Source organism: Acomys minous, assembly GCF_964271855.1.
Source record: "Acomys minous genome assembly, chromosome: 12".
Classification (NCBI taxonomy): Eukaryota; Metazoa; Chordata; class Mammalia; order Rodentia; family Muridae; genus Acomys; species Acomys minous.
The window spans coordinates 102,924,673-102,938,337 of NC_140493.1; the positions used below are offsets into that span (position 1 = coordinate 102,924,673).

The 13,665-nt window shown below is 43.6% G+C and overlaps 1 protein-coding gene and 1 long non-coding RNA gene across 3 annotated transcripts in view; one reads left to right on the forward strand and one right to left on the reverse strand.

Moving 5' to 3' along the window:
• Positions 1-7,016, forward strand: part of KCNJ16 (potassium inwardly rectifying channel subfamily J member 16) — a 56,634-nt gene extending 49,618 nt beyond the window's left edge. For both annotated transcript variants that reach the window (XM_084749377.1, XM_084749378.1), the window contains exon 2: positions 4,514-7,016. In XM_084749377.1, the coding sequence (XP_084605503.1) occupies positions 4,626-5,885 (1,260 nt within the window). In that variant the 5' untranslated portion in view covers positions 4,514-4,625 and the 3' untranslated portion in view covers positions 5,886-7,016. The remainder of the gene's footprint in view (positions 1-4,513) is intronic.
• On the reverse strand, positions 6,843-11,341 carry LOC311579119. The gene is made up of 2 exons (XR_014773060.1): positions 9,543-11,341; positions 6,843-9,454 (listed from the first exon to the last, which is right to left on the reverse strand). It is a non-coding gene; the product is annotated as an uncharacterized lncRNA (long non-coding RNA).
• Between the last annotated feature and the right edge of the window lie 2,324 nt (positions 11,342-13,665).

The following is a 13,665-nucleotide window of genomic DNA, read 5'->3' on the forward strand; positions in this document are numbered from 1 at the left end:
AGTAGTCAAAAGTGGATTAAAACTATTTTCAGTTTCGACTCTTACTATAATTGGCAAGATGTCAGGGAAGTGGCTACCAGGAAGAGGACTGCTGTACTGATGTAACTGGCGCTAGCTACTTTGTGGGCTCTGGTTTCTTCAACCTCGCTCTACTCTTTTTCTTCTTTCCTTTCAGCCCCCTAAAACTAGATCGGAGAGTAAAAAGCATAGAGAGGAAAAGAAAGAGTTCCCTGAATAAAGCCAGGGATCATAAAGGGGGCAGCATTAGCATTAAACTACTTCCTGCTGATTAAGAGCATAGAGTTCCATGGGGCAAGTTTGATCTTTGCCCTCAGAATATCTTTTTTTTTTTTTTTTTTTTTTTGGTGTTTCTTATATGCATACAACTATTTAACAAACAGCAACCAACCAACAACCCACCATGCCTCTTGGGACTGAAGTCTAGAAATGCTCTGAAAACTCCCCAGAAGCCCAACCACAACCTCAAAAAGCCTACTGTACCTGGCAAAACCGTGCTTGTGAGGATGAAGCAGATCGTAAGTTCGCCAGTGCAAAGCAGCCCCGTAACCGCACACCTGAGATTAAAACGAACCCCTACCATATTCTTGTAATATGTCCGTGCTTTTTAAAAAGCCAATGCTCCAATTTTTTCACTAAAGCGTGCTTTTTCCAGTTCTCTGTATTCTTCCCACCTACCCACCCTCAGCTATCTCCACAAAACAAAATACCTCTTGGGAGTTGTCTAAACACCTTCGGATGGACTTGTTTTAGTCCATGTGTGGGAGTGCATTTTCTGCCTGAATATCTGTGCACCCACCGTGTGCCTCTCTGGTGCTCGTGGAAGCCAGAAGAGGACAGAATCCCATAGAAACTGGAGTTCCAGAGGTTGGTAGGGTACCATTAGGTGATGGGAATTGAAACTGGGTCCGCTGGAAGAGCAGCCAATGATCTTAGGCTCTCATCGATTTCTTCAGTCATGATCTTAGGATGTTTTTAATAAAGTCTGATAATATTTTAAGGATTCATCATCCTGACTGTGGATGGCTCCTTTTGTTTTAACTCCAGGGACAGACAGTGCTACCCCTTGGCTGAAAATCAGAGTGCCTCTGCTGCCTTTATCATTATCACCTGGAAAATGGGTTTCTCTTGGTTCAGCGTTTGCCCTTGACCTTTCTATTTCATAATTTCATAATTATGCTTCTTTCTTTCTAGAGGGTGACACGCAAGGTAAATGCTGAAGTTGGGAGCCTGCAGCTGCTCTCTCTTGATGAAAGGGGTGGTGGAAAGATGGCTATGGAAACATCAAAGCAATTCAACATAATTTGTGACAATTACGTGGGTGCTTGTGTGTGCAGTGTGGAGTGTGGAGGTTAGAGGACAACTCGCAGAAATCAGTTCTTCCCTTCCACTGTGCGTATCCCAGGGATCCAATTAAGTAGTCAGTCTTGGTGACAATCACCTCCCTGAGCCATCCTCACTGGCCAAGAGTACGGCAGTTTTAAAGGTTCAGATTTGATCCTAAGAAACACATATTGAAAACAGAACGCCAATGAACCCACAAGCACACTCCTCTCATGGTTAATAGCAAGTGGTTGAAAAAGTTCTCTGGTTAACACAACACTCAACAGGCATGAATACATGTTTAGTTTGTTTAAACAAAAGGGCCTCCGTCAACCCCATTATTTCTGTGTGGGCTGAGATGACAATTGCACAAGGCAGAAGGAAGCTCTTCTGCTTTGGCTATAATGTATCACTTAGATTGCAGATATTTGCTTCAGAGCATGCCTGCCTGATGTGTTTAAAGAATCAGGACCAGATAAAGAAAGCATTGAAAGGCTTTCGCAGAATGTTTGCCTCTGCATAGGACGGACTGTGTGGTTGCAATGATCAACCCTGTCAGAGACCTGGAGAGCTTACAGCAGAATTCTCAGTCATCCGTTGACTCTGTGACATTCTTTTAAAAATTCTTTTTATTGTTTTATATTTTATGCAGATTTCATCTCATTTGTGTCTTCCCACCCCACCTCGCTTCCTCTTTCGCCCTTTCTCCTCCCCTAGACCTCTGACAGGAAGGGAACCTCCTCCCCCAACATGTAACCACAGCCTATCAGGTCTCATCAGGATAGCCTGCTTCCCCTTCCTCTGAGTGTCAGCTGGCCTCCCTATCAAGGGGGAAGTAGTCAGATTAGGGGCACCAGAGTTCATGTCAGAGGCTCAGTCCCTGCTCTCCCCACAACCATGGAGAATGACCTGCCCATTGGCTAGATCTGAACCAAGGGTCTAGGTTTACTGTATGCATTGTCCTTCTTAACAGTACTCAGCAACAAATTTTCCACATACTGGAATTTACTCACTTATATCTTGTATTAATTGCAAATCAATCCACCAATTATCCTGTTTTGAAGGTGTTTCAAAAGTGGCTCGCTCATTCATAATAGTCCCTAGCACCACTGGAATGCAAATTGCATGTCAATGGAACACCATTTCAAATAGAACCATTTCCCCCTTTTGGCAGCTAAACAGAACAGAGACACCCAGTAGCTCTTGATCTGCAATCTGTTCTCTTGTTTCTGTTTTACTCTCAGCCTCCCTTGGTTTTGAGAAGTTCTCCTTAAGGAACTTTCTTGGTTGAAAGCATTTAACAAGCAAATGATTCTACCTCTGCATCTATTCTCTAGTTTAAAACCATCTTTTTCTCCTCCCTTCCTTCCTTCCTTCCTTCCTTCCTTCCTTCCTTCCTTCCTTCCTTCCTTCCTTTCTCCCTCCCTGTCCCCTGTCTCATTGTTTTTTTAAAGTATACTTTCTCCTAGACTTGTGTCTTCTATGGTCAGTATAGAGTAAAAAATAAGCAACACCACAGGGAATCTGTTTTGAAGTCATTTAATTAGATAAACACACCTGATGACGGAGGAAGAGATACTACAGATAACCTTTGAAGAAATATTTTATGCTCTACATTTCTATTACCATTTGGGGAGATCTAGGTCATAACTTGAAATTATTCAAATATCTTTCCTTTAAAAAGGGCCAAGAATTTCCCAGACAGAAAATGAAATCAGTCAAAATAGACCTGGAGGATAAGCACAGGCATTAATGGAGAGAGAGAGAGAGAGAGAGAGAGAGAGAGAGAGAGAGAGAGAGAGAGAGAGTGTGTGTGACTTTACAGGCTTTTGGCCATCAGCACAGTCCATCCTTGTGAGTGGTCCTCTAGACAAAGAGTTCTTTGTAAAGTGGGCCTGATCCCTGGAGAGAGGGAAAATGACTCTTTCTGGCTGGAGAGACGTTAACTCTTTCTTCTCTTCTGCGCTTCTGCAGCGGAGAAGGTGGTGAATGCAGAGTGATCAATTCCCTAATGAGTTTTAGAGCACAGTATTTAATAGTATTGCTTTCATATGTGACCAAGTAGATTGATAAGATCTTCTCGTTGCCTGTTTCTCCTTATACCTCCCTGGCTTCAGTCTGGCACAGGTGGACCATGTCAAAGACATAGCCCAATAACGATTGAACCATTTTATTCCACAGAAAAGGATCATATTTTAAAGGTTTACTTTCAGACTTGACATGCCCCCCAAGAGAGAAGTGTATGTTCAGCTTAGTAATTAGTCTTGCCTAGGGAAGGCTGCACATGCATCAGAGAAAACACTCAGAACTAAGGAGGGGGGGTATATTGACCGGTAGAATGCTCCTTTCAGGAGTGAAACAGCTTAGCAACTCTAGCAGAATATCTCTTTCTATTCAGTGGTAAAGAGAAGGACTGTTAGTGTCAAAAACCAAAAAGGCTGGAAGGATGGATGAAGGCTGTGAGACAGTAGCAGAGGCAACTTTACACCTACCGGACAGCTGACCTGGGAGTGGTTTGAACTCCTCTGGGGTTAAGAAAGCTTTGTTTTTCCAATCAGAGCTAAGGGTGGAGTCAGGAGAAAAGGAATTTAATGTGAAGTAGATGTCATATTAGCTCTGCTCTGTTTTGGGAAGGAGACAAGAAGAAAAAGCCCCAGTGGGACAGAGAAGAAGCCACAGTAAGGGGCTGCCTACTCCGGGACCCAGGGAAACTATGCCATTATGTGCCAAAGGTAGAAACTATTTATTGTTCTGAATTTAGCAGTTGGAAATCCTATAACTGAATCCTACTTCATCTCTGTATATTATAGATTGCTTTGTTTTCTCATGAAAGAAAATGTGTCATTACAAAATTCCTGCTCTCCCTATCAGGTGAGAAAGGGCCATGAGGCACCGTTTGAGGCAATCATAGTGTTTACTCAAACACTGTGTATAAAAAAAAATCTTATTTTCTCTAATTGCATATTTTGTTCCTATAATAACTGAGCTGCTTTCTATACCAAAATGTTGAATCAATACTGAATGTCTCCGTGGTTCAAGTGAAGTCTTTGCTACTACTTCAGAGAGCACAAAATTGTTCCCAATTTGTCAAACTGCTGTCAAGATGGAAATTGGAATCTAAAGCTAAGATGTTGCTTAATTTTCTCTTTCTTTGGTCTGTATTTTCTTTTAGGCTTTAACTGAAAACTGAAGGAAAAAAAAAGACAGAGTACAAAAATTAGAACATACCTGGAGCCATTAACTGATATTAACTCCCCCTGGATGCCCTAAAGGACCAAGGAAGCATGAGCTATTACGGAAGTAGCTACCGGATTGTCAACGTGGACTCCAAGTATCCGGGCTATCCCCCAGAGCACTCCATAGCTGAGAAGAGAAGAGCAAGGAGGCGCCTGCTCCACAAAGATGGCAGCTGTAACGTCTACTTCAAGCACATATTTGGAGAATGGGGGAGCTACATGGTGGACATTTTCACCACCCTTGTGGATACCAAGTGGCGCCATATGTTTGTAATATTTTCTTTGTCTTACATTCTCTCCTGGTTGATATTTGGCTCCATATTTTGGCTCATAGCCTTTCATCACGGAGACCTATTAAATGACCCAGACATCACACCTTGCGTTGACAATGTGCATTCATTCACGGCAGCATTTTTATTCTCCCTTGAGACCCAAACCACCATAGGGTACGGCTACCGCTGCGTCACCGAAGAATGCTCTGTGGCCGTGCTGACAGTGATCCTTCAGTCCATCTTAAGTTGCATCATAAACACCTTCATCATTGGAGCAGCCTTGGCAAAGATGGCGACTGCCCGGAAGAGAGCCCAGACCATCCGCTTCAGCTATTTCGCACTCATCGGTATGAGAGACGGAAAGCTTTGCCTCATGTGGCGCATAGGTGACTTCCGACCAAACCACGTGGTGGAGGGCACAGTGAGAGCCCAACTTCTCCGCTATACAGAAGACAGTGAAGGGCGGATGACTATGGCATTTAAAGATCTCAAACTCGTCAACGAGCAGATAATCCTAGTAACCCCAGTGACTATTGTCCATGAAATTGACCACGAGAGTCCTCTGTATGCCCTTGACCGCAAGGCAGTGGCCAAAGATAATTTTGAGATTTTGGTGACATTTATTTATACTGGTGATTCTACCGGGACCTCCCACCAGTCAAGAAGTTCCTATGTCCCCAGAGAAATTCTGTGGGGCCACAGGTTTAACGATGTATTGGAAGTAAAGAGGAAGTACTACAAAGTGAACTGCTTGCAGTTTGAAGGCAGCGTGGAAGTCTACGCCCCCTTTTGCAGCGCCAAACAACTGGACTGGAAAGACCAACAGCTCAACAACTTGGAGAAGCCATCCCCGGCCCGAGGATCCTGCACGTCTGACACCAATGCCAGGAGAAGGTCCTTCAGCGCAGTTGCCATTGTGAGCAGCTGTGAGAACCCAGAGGAGACCACCACTTCCCCACCAGATGAGTGTAAGGAAGTCCCCTATCAGAAAGCTCTCCTGACATTAAACAGGATCTCCATGGAGTCACAGATGTAGCCATCCTCTCTGCCTCTTTACCTAAAGGCATGAAGCTGTAAAGCATAATTTTCAACAAAATGTTAGATCGGTGCTTTGCGGCAGGAATAGAAAGTAGAGCAGGTTAAACTTGGTAAGTGATCGTCTAAAAATTCAATAGGTTTCTAATATTAAGTTTTGGCTTTGGTAGCAAAGTTTGTATTGAGAAAAAAAACTATTAAGAAGCTTAATTGATTACAAGTAGCCTCATTATTGCATACACTGGTGTCTTCGCTTGAAGGTGAAATAGGAGTGGGAGAAAAGAGGCTGATAGAGTAGAGAAAAATAAACAGGTAAGCTGAGTATTTACATTTATAAATCAATTATGCAATAAGAACATATAACAATATCTCACCACCTAAGCACAAGGGATGAGATATGCCTCAGCTCAGAAACATTGAGATAAGTAGGTAAAAATCAAGTGTGGTTTTAGCTGCCATATTCACCTCTGTTGGTATCAGCACACAGAAGTGTGACTTTAATTACAATGCCCTCAAAGCCCTAGATTTCTGTTGGTGACACTTGCCTCAAGTGTTACTAGTGAGTGCTAAAAGCCAGAACTATGTGACAGAACGAAAGTGGACATCATTATTTAAAGGATTATTTCTCTCTTAAATACCATGGTTCAACCAAACAGTTGTGGAACAGGAGTGAGACGGAAGCCTTTCTGTGTGCTCCTTGGGGAAGTCACCTGTTCACATACTTCCACTGTTATCAAGCATTTATGGACAGGTGAGATCACAGAGGCAGGACGCAGGAGAGAGTGACAGCTGTATGCATCCTCACACATAGAGCCAGTAGATGCTACTGGCTCTTGGTCCAATAGTGTGGTCTACAGCGTGGGCTGGGAGGAATTAAAGATAAAGAGCCTTTCCTGAAGGCAGGGGGCAGTGTGTATGGTAACTTGAGCTGCAGGTATGAACAGTTTTGTGAAACAAGGCAGTGAAGTTGATTTGATAAACAATATTATAGGAATGCTTAAATTTTAGAACAAGAGATAACTGTGTATTCTCTGTTTCCATGTTGAAGGATTAAGTTAATTCCTGTCTGGGTTTAGCATGAACCCAGTGTCAGACACTATAAGCTTTATAAACTGAAGAATTATTAACTATGGCTTGGCATCATTTGTGTATTTTTTTCCACTGTGGTTGAGCTAGGAATGGGTATATGACACAGCTGTTGTTTAATTTAAGCGTGCGCGTGCGCGTGCATGCACTCACACACACACATTTTGCTTCTTTTGATGATCTTTCTCTTCTCTCTCTCTCTCTCTCTCCTCCCTCTCTCTCAAACACACACCCTTACTTACCAGACTAAACTGAATCACACAGTTCAAGATTACCAAGCTAAGGAAAATAAATAAGTATTCGAAGGACTCTCTTCTTCTTTTTATATAATTTTCTCTTTCCCCCTCCTTTGCCACTCCCTGTTACTCAGGATCAATACCGTGTAACTTTTCAAATGCACATGTGTAAATAAATCTTTCATTTGTGCTACTTAATGAATAAGAGATCTGTTCAAGGGGCAAGTTAAAAACTGTCCTGAAACTTAATATCTGAGACTTAAGTCATGTTTAACCTGCACTGCTCAGGAATGGAGAAACCACTGTCTAACCCATACACCCATGTATTTATACACCCACATACTCTTGCAGGCATGTGCGCACACACACACACACACATATACACACCGAGGGAGAGAGAGGGGCAGAGAGATGGACAGAGACAGAGAGACACAAAGACACAGACATGTACTTTCTCTCTCTTTGTCTCTCTCTCTCTCACACACACACACACACACATGCACACACACACACACATGCACATGCACACACAGAGAGACAGAGACACAGATATTTGAACACATGCACACATACAGAGAGACAGACAGACAGACAGACAGACAGACACACACACACACACACACACACACACACACACACACAGAATTTAGATTTTGTAATAGTATTTACTTGTCTAAATTAGAATATTACCATTCCCAAGTCTGAAAATCATCACCATAGCAATATTTTCGTTTCCTAGAAGGCAGGTACATTTCACTGCTCTGTCCTCCCTTTGCTCTGTCCTCCCATGATGCCTACCTTGACAAGAACCGAATAGGGATATCATTAATGTCTGATTAAACACGTTTGGTTCACTACGTGCTCATACTCAGAGTGGAATGTATGGTCAGCATCCATGTGCCCCATGCATCTCTAATCTGTGCAGATGTATAACGTGCCTTGAAAACACCAATGACTTACTTAATAAAGATCTTAGAGTGATGTGAAACACTGTATATCTCTCTCTCTGCACCACGCAGTGTCGACTCTACTTCTTAAAAATGAGGATATTGCCTCTCATAACTCACAGGACACTCTTATGGCTTTTTAAGGGCACAGGGAGATGCTGCGTCTCTGCAGCACAGTATACAGCACAGGATCAGTTCTGTGCGAAATGCACGTCTCATCTTAAGTGCACTGTTGCTGATGTTAGATAGGCCGAGCTGAATATTTTTCTTATGCCATCTAAACATGAAATTACTCATCGGGGTTAAATAGATAGAAAACAAATGGTAGCATCAAGTCTCTGCTCCGTTGGGTACTGTGATCTGTAAGCAGGAAGGGCAAATGAACAGAGAGGGGGGGGGAAGGAGGGAGAGTGTGTTGGAGGTAGAGGAAGAGGAAGCAGGAGAAGGAAGGGCTGAGAGAGGAGAGACTGGCCCTACGTCATCACTTCATCAAGCCCTGTCAAGAGCAGCAGGTCCACGGATGCGTTTGGTCTCCATGACGAAGTGGTAAGGTGGATATTTAACAAATGTCCAATCCTCTGTTTCTTCCTCAGAAACAAATTTCTAACTGGGACAGCAGTGTGCTCAGGTGAAAACACGAAGCAATGCTTCTCGGTTTCCCTTTCCTCTGGGGGTGGAGTGTGGGGTGGGGATGGTATTAAATAGCACCATTCTAGGCCATGTGTTATCAGCACTGGTCTCTCGGCGTCATTTCCATAAAAGCGCTTTTATAGAGGCGGATTTAGCAGGCATATACCTTTTCACTCTCCCTTGTCACCCGCTTTCTCACGTGGGCTTCAGGCTTGCTAGCTGTTGGCTTCGCAGGCATGCGGTATGGAGACAATGAAGTACGTCTTGTGCGAGGCAGAATACAGGGACAGGAGGGGCTGCACCCTCCAAATGCAAATCTCTATGTAGCCTTAAAGGAATTCATACATGCATACAATGTATGTGCACTTTGGTCATATTCACTCTCCGTTTTCCCCCCTCTCTTTCCAGATCCCTCCAGAGTACCCCTCTAAACTTCGTGCCCTCTTGTCTTTTTAAACCCACTGAGTCAAGCTACTGCTGCCTACATATGATTGTGTGTGAGGCCACCCACTGGCACAGGGGCAAGGTATCAGAGGCCCCATCCCTGATGAAAATGGACTCTTCCCTGGCTAGGACTCTCAGTGCTAGCTAGCTACTCAGCCAGGGATCCAGCTTTCTTTATGCAAGAGCAAAAATGAGCACTTCTGTAGCGATTACAGGGAGTGCCATGTCTCCAGGGAATTAACTTCAAAAACAAGGCTGGTAAGGGGAAGAAAGAAAGGATGTGCAGTTTAAGTCCAGTCTGTACTTGGGCATGACATTTGTTGGAGCTGGTCATTGTGGAAATGATGTATTTTCTTGGGAGTTGAGGAAATGCCATTATTACTGGAAAACCAATCTGAGAGAGTTGCCTCTGACCTGGAGATCCCTTTGAGACCCTGGTGGCTGACTGATCTTGATAACAGGAGTGACCAGGCCTCCTATGGGGGCTGCCTTGAAGTTCTCCCTCCCCCACAACCCAATCACATAAGTTCTGGGCCTTTGTGGGACTTTTGAGTGAGGTAATAATATGAAATAAACATAGGCCCGTCGAGCCCCGTAGTGACTGACGACCGCAGCAAGACAAAACAAAACGAAATGGCGTCTCTCAACCATGCTTAAATTCTCAGTAAAGCTCAGAGAGACCAAATGTCTTACTTTTAGAACAGTCAAAGAAATCTTAGGAATATTCCCAGGAGCCTGGATTCTGGGCATGTTTACTTTTGGGGGCTAGTATATAGCTCGGTTGAGAGAGTGCTTGCTCACCTCACATGCATGAAGACATATCTTCTATCTCCAGCCAAGAAACAACACAGGGCATGGTGCTACATGTCTGTGGTCCCTGCATTTGGGAGGTGGAGGGCATGAGGATCAGCAAGTCAAAATCAAACTCAGCTGTAGGTAGTCTGTTTCATGCCATCTTGAGCTATATGAAAACCTTTCCTAGAGAAGAAAAAAATATGAGAAGGACAGATGTTTCAGTGGTTAAGAGCAGCGCTTGCTCTTCCAGAGGACCCGGGTTCGAGTCTTTGTACCAACATAGCAGCTTATAATTGTCTGTATTTCAATCCTAGGGATTCAATGCCCCCTTCTCTCCTCCACAAGTTAATCAGGTAAGTACATGGTACCCAGGCAGACTTGCAGGAAAAATATTCACACGCATAAAATGTTTACTGTACTGTAAATGAATTTCTTCTATCGGAGTTGGCCACAGAATACAGCAGGTTCCAAAGTCTACCACTCTTTAAATCACTAAATCAGCAAATTCTCCTGCTCAGCTGGAGGTGCTCTCTGCCCTCTCTCCAACAGGCCTGCTGAAGCTGCTCCAAAGGCCAACACACTTCTCTGTGACTTTTCATGTCAGCTTAGCCTGAGGACTTCTGAAAGCCAAGCCTCCACACCCACGGTCCTCTGTCACCCATCAACCCTACCTCCATTCTCAAAGCAGCACAACCTCTTTTTTTTCTCTCACGCCTGCTTTTGAAGGTGCTACATAACCCCACATCCAGCCACAGCCAGAGGGAAAACATCCATCCACAGGCACAAAATACAAGTGGGGTTCACACAGAGCACACAGGGATAGAGCGACCAGCAGGGAGGCATTTGAACACATCCCCTGCCAAGCTTCTCCTGGATGCTGAGGAATGGAAACTAGTGCTTGAGACTTGGGTTTGGACAAATCTGTGGGCAGAGAGCAAGCGAGGTCCCCAGCAGGGCCTTTTCCTGAAAAGACACAATTCTACTAGTGTTGATCGCCCGTCTGCACTGCCATGGCAATTTTCTTTCTAAGTGTTTCTTTCACTGCCCTTGCCTCACTAAAATATCTTAATAAGGATCTTTCAGAACTCTGCGGTTGGGTTTTGAGGTGTCACCGGAGTTGCGCTGTATCTTGCTCTTTTACGCCGTTGTGCTTGGGAAGGTTCAGGACTGCAGTTTGGGGTCCTTCATGTACCGTGCAGAGATTGAGTGTAAAACCTCTAACGATAATTAGCTGTGATACCTGTTAAAGTTCAGCCTGCTTTCTGGTGGAGGAGTACCCAACATGGAAAACTAAGAAGATGAAACAAAAATAAAGCATATTAACCAAATATCCTTTGGCTTTTTATTTTCAGCCTTACTGATTTATTCTTTTATATAAATACTGTAAAGTTGGGGCTAGAGAGATGGTCCAGCAGTTTTAGAGCAGTTGGCTGCTGTTACGGAGGACTCTGGTTCAATTCCCAGCATCCACAAAGTGACTCACAACAATCTAGTTGTAATTCAATGGATATAAAACACTCTCTTCTGCCCTGTACCTGTACATGGATACTAGGCATGCACATGGTGCACACACACACACACACACTCACACACACACACACACACACACACACACACACACAAGCAAAATACAGACATAAAATAAAAACAAATCTTCAAAAATACTGTAAAGAAATGTCATACCTGGAGTGTGCCTATTGTCTCAAGAAAAAGCAGGTGGCTGTTGGGAGGTTGCAAAGTTGGTGAACTGCTTTCCTTGCAAGCATGGGGACCTGAGTTAGCTTCTCAGCTCCCAATTATAAAATTGCAGGCATGATAAGGAGCCTCTGTCATCCCAGGGCTCAGCATGCTGAGATGGGCTGGATCTCTCAGACTCATTGGCCACAGCCCTAGGAGAGTGAGAGATCCTGTCTCCAGAAACCAAGAGGGAAACACCCCATGAACATTTAGAACTCAAAGTGGTCCTCTGACCTCCATGTGCACCTACACGCATGTGCAATAGGAATATGCACTATATTTTTGCATATGGGAATATGAAACTGTGGGAATATGCCTACATGCCCACACCCAAAAGAGGGGGAGGTGAAGACAAAAGGGGCCAACGGAGGTTTCCAGACTTTTTAATAAGTCTGTAGGTTGATTACCCCTCTTGCCTGATCTCATATGGAGACTCTGAAAACTCCGCGGGTTGTACAGAAAATGGTTACTTTGAGCTTTTCAGTAATCCCAATGCCTGAAAACCTAAACAGATTCTCTTGCTAAATTACATAATCATGAAGCGCTTTTCCTTCTATTACTATGTTGACTCCAGGGGCCTATAAAATATCCTTAAACACTATCGAAGAAACTTGAACATGATGCAGCAAGAGCCCCAACTCAAAAAGGCTAGGCAGTGTGAGGTTTTCTTTAGGGAAAATTATCAGAAGTCCTCACATTTTCACATGAAAGACTCCATCCGGTATAATCTTCACTGTGGCTTAACATGCTTCGTTTTCATTCAAAGCACATGTTGGAGATCAATTATTTATTATACTTCTGGTTGAATTTTTTTCCTGACATTAGTTTGCCTGGAAAAGAAAAGCCTGCCCACGGGCTGAGTTTATGGCAGAGCTCAACCCTGTCAACTGCTAATTTGACACCTAGAAGATGGTTATGAAATTGGCTCATTCTATCAGATGCCTGTTGTATTACAGACAAGGAGCTCTTCTTCTTGGAGACAGATGAAGAAGAGCAGAAGAGGAAGAGTGCCCAATGACCAATGATCTGCCTGAGATCACCCCTGTTGACAGGCCCTGATGTGGCTTAGGACTGATAGGCCAGCATCTCCATAGGAGAATTCGTAAATGAGAGACATGGTCATGACAACATCCTTTGTGAATCTAAGGAAATATTTCATTTTTTTCTACTTTACGTTTATCTTATTGAGAATTTCTTACAAGAGCACTATATTTACATCATTTATAATAGGTTGCAGGGATTTTTTTTTTAAGGTTCCTATTTTCTTGGCTTTTGGTCCTAAAGTCTGAACTAGGGCTTTGAGCATGAGAGAGGCAAATAATGAATGGTTGGCTGAAGCATGTATCAAAAGATAGATGACTGAAAAGGACTTGGAGATGTCTGATACCCCTTGGCTTAGTGTTGATGCAAGGTTTTTAGGACTCAGGGAAAATGCAATGCCAGTTTGGGTACGCTGTGTAAAACCTCATCCTCCAACAATAAGAAATCCCAGGGACATGCCTGTCACTCATCCTGTAAGATGCAAAATGGTGACGGGGCACTAGGTTTGTTGTCACCTTTTTTCTTGTCCCAGACCTTAGGCCTGCACATACTACTGCTCAGTTGAATGAATTAAATGCAGTGGATTTAATTGGGCCCTAAATCAGCAGGGCCCAGGTGGTAGCACCAAATCACCAAAGGCAAGGTGATTGTAGTTACCATAATGAGCAGCATAGACAAATATGTATATGGCAATGCCAATATATATGGTGATAAGAACTCCTGAGTCATAGAGACCAGGGTTGGTAAAGCCTGGAGCAATACAGCTGAGGATGTTGCTGGTCTGTACTTGCTCATTTGTATTTACTGCTGCTGTATGAAACTATAACTGAGAGTGTGGAATTAAGTACCAATTGCCAATCTCTGA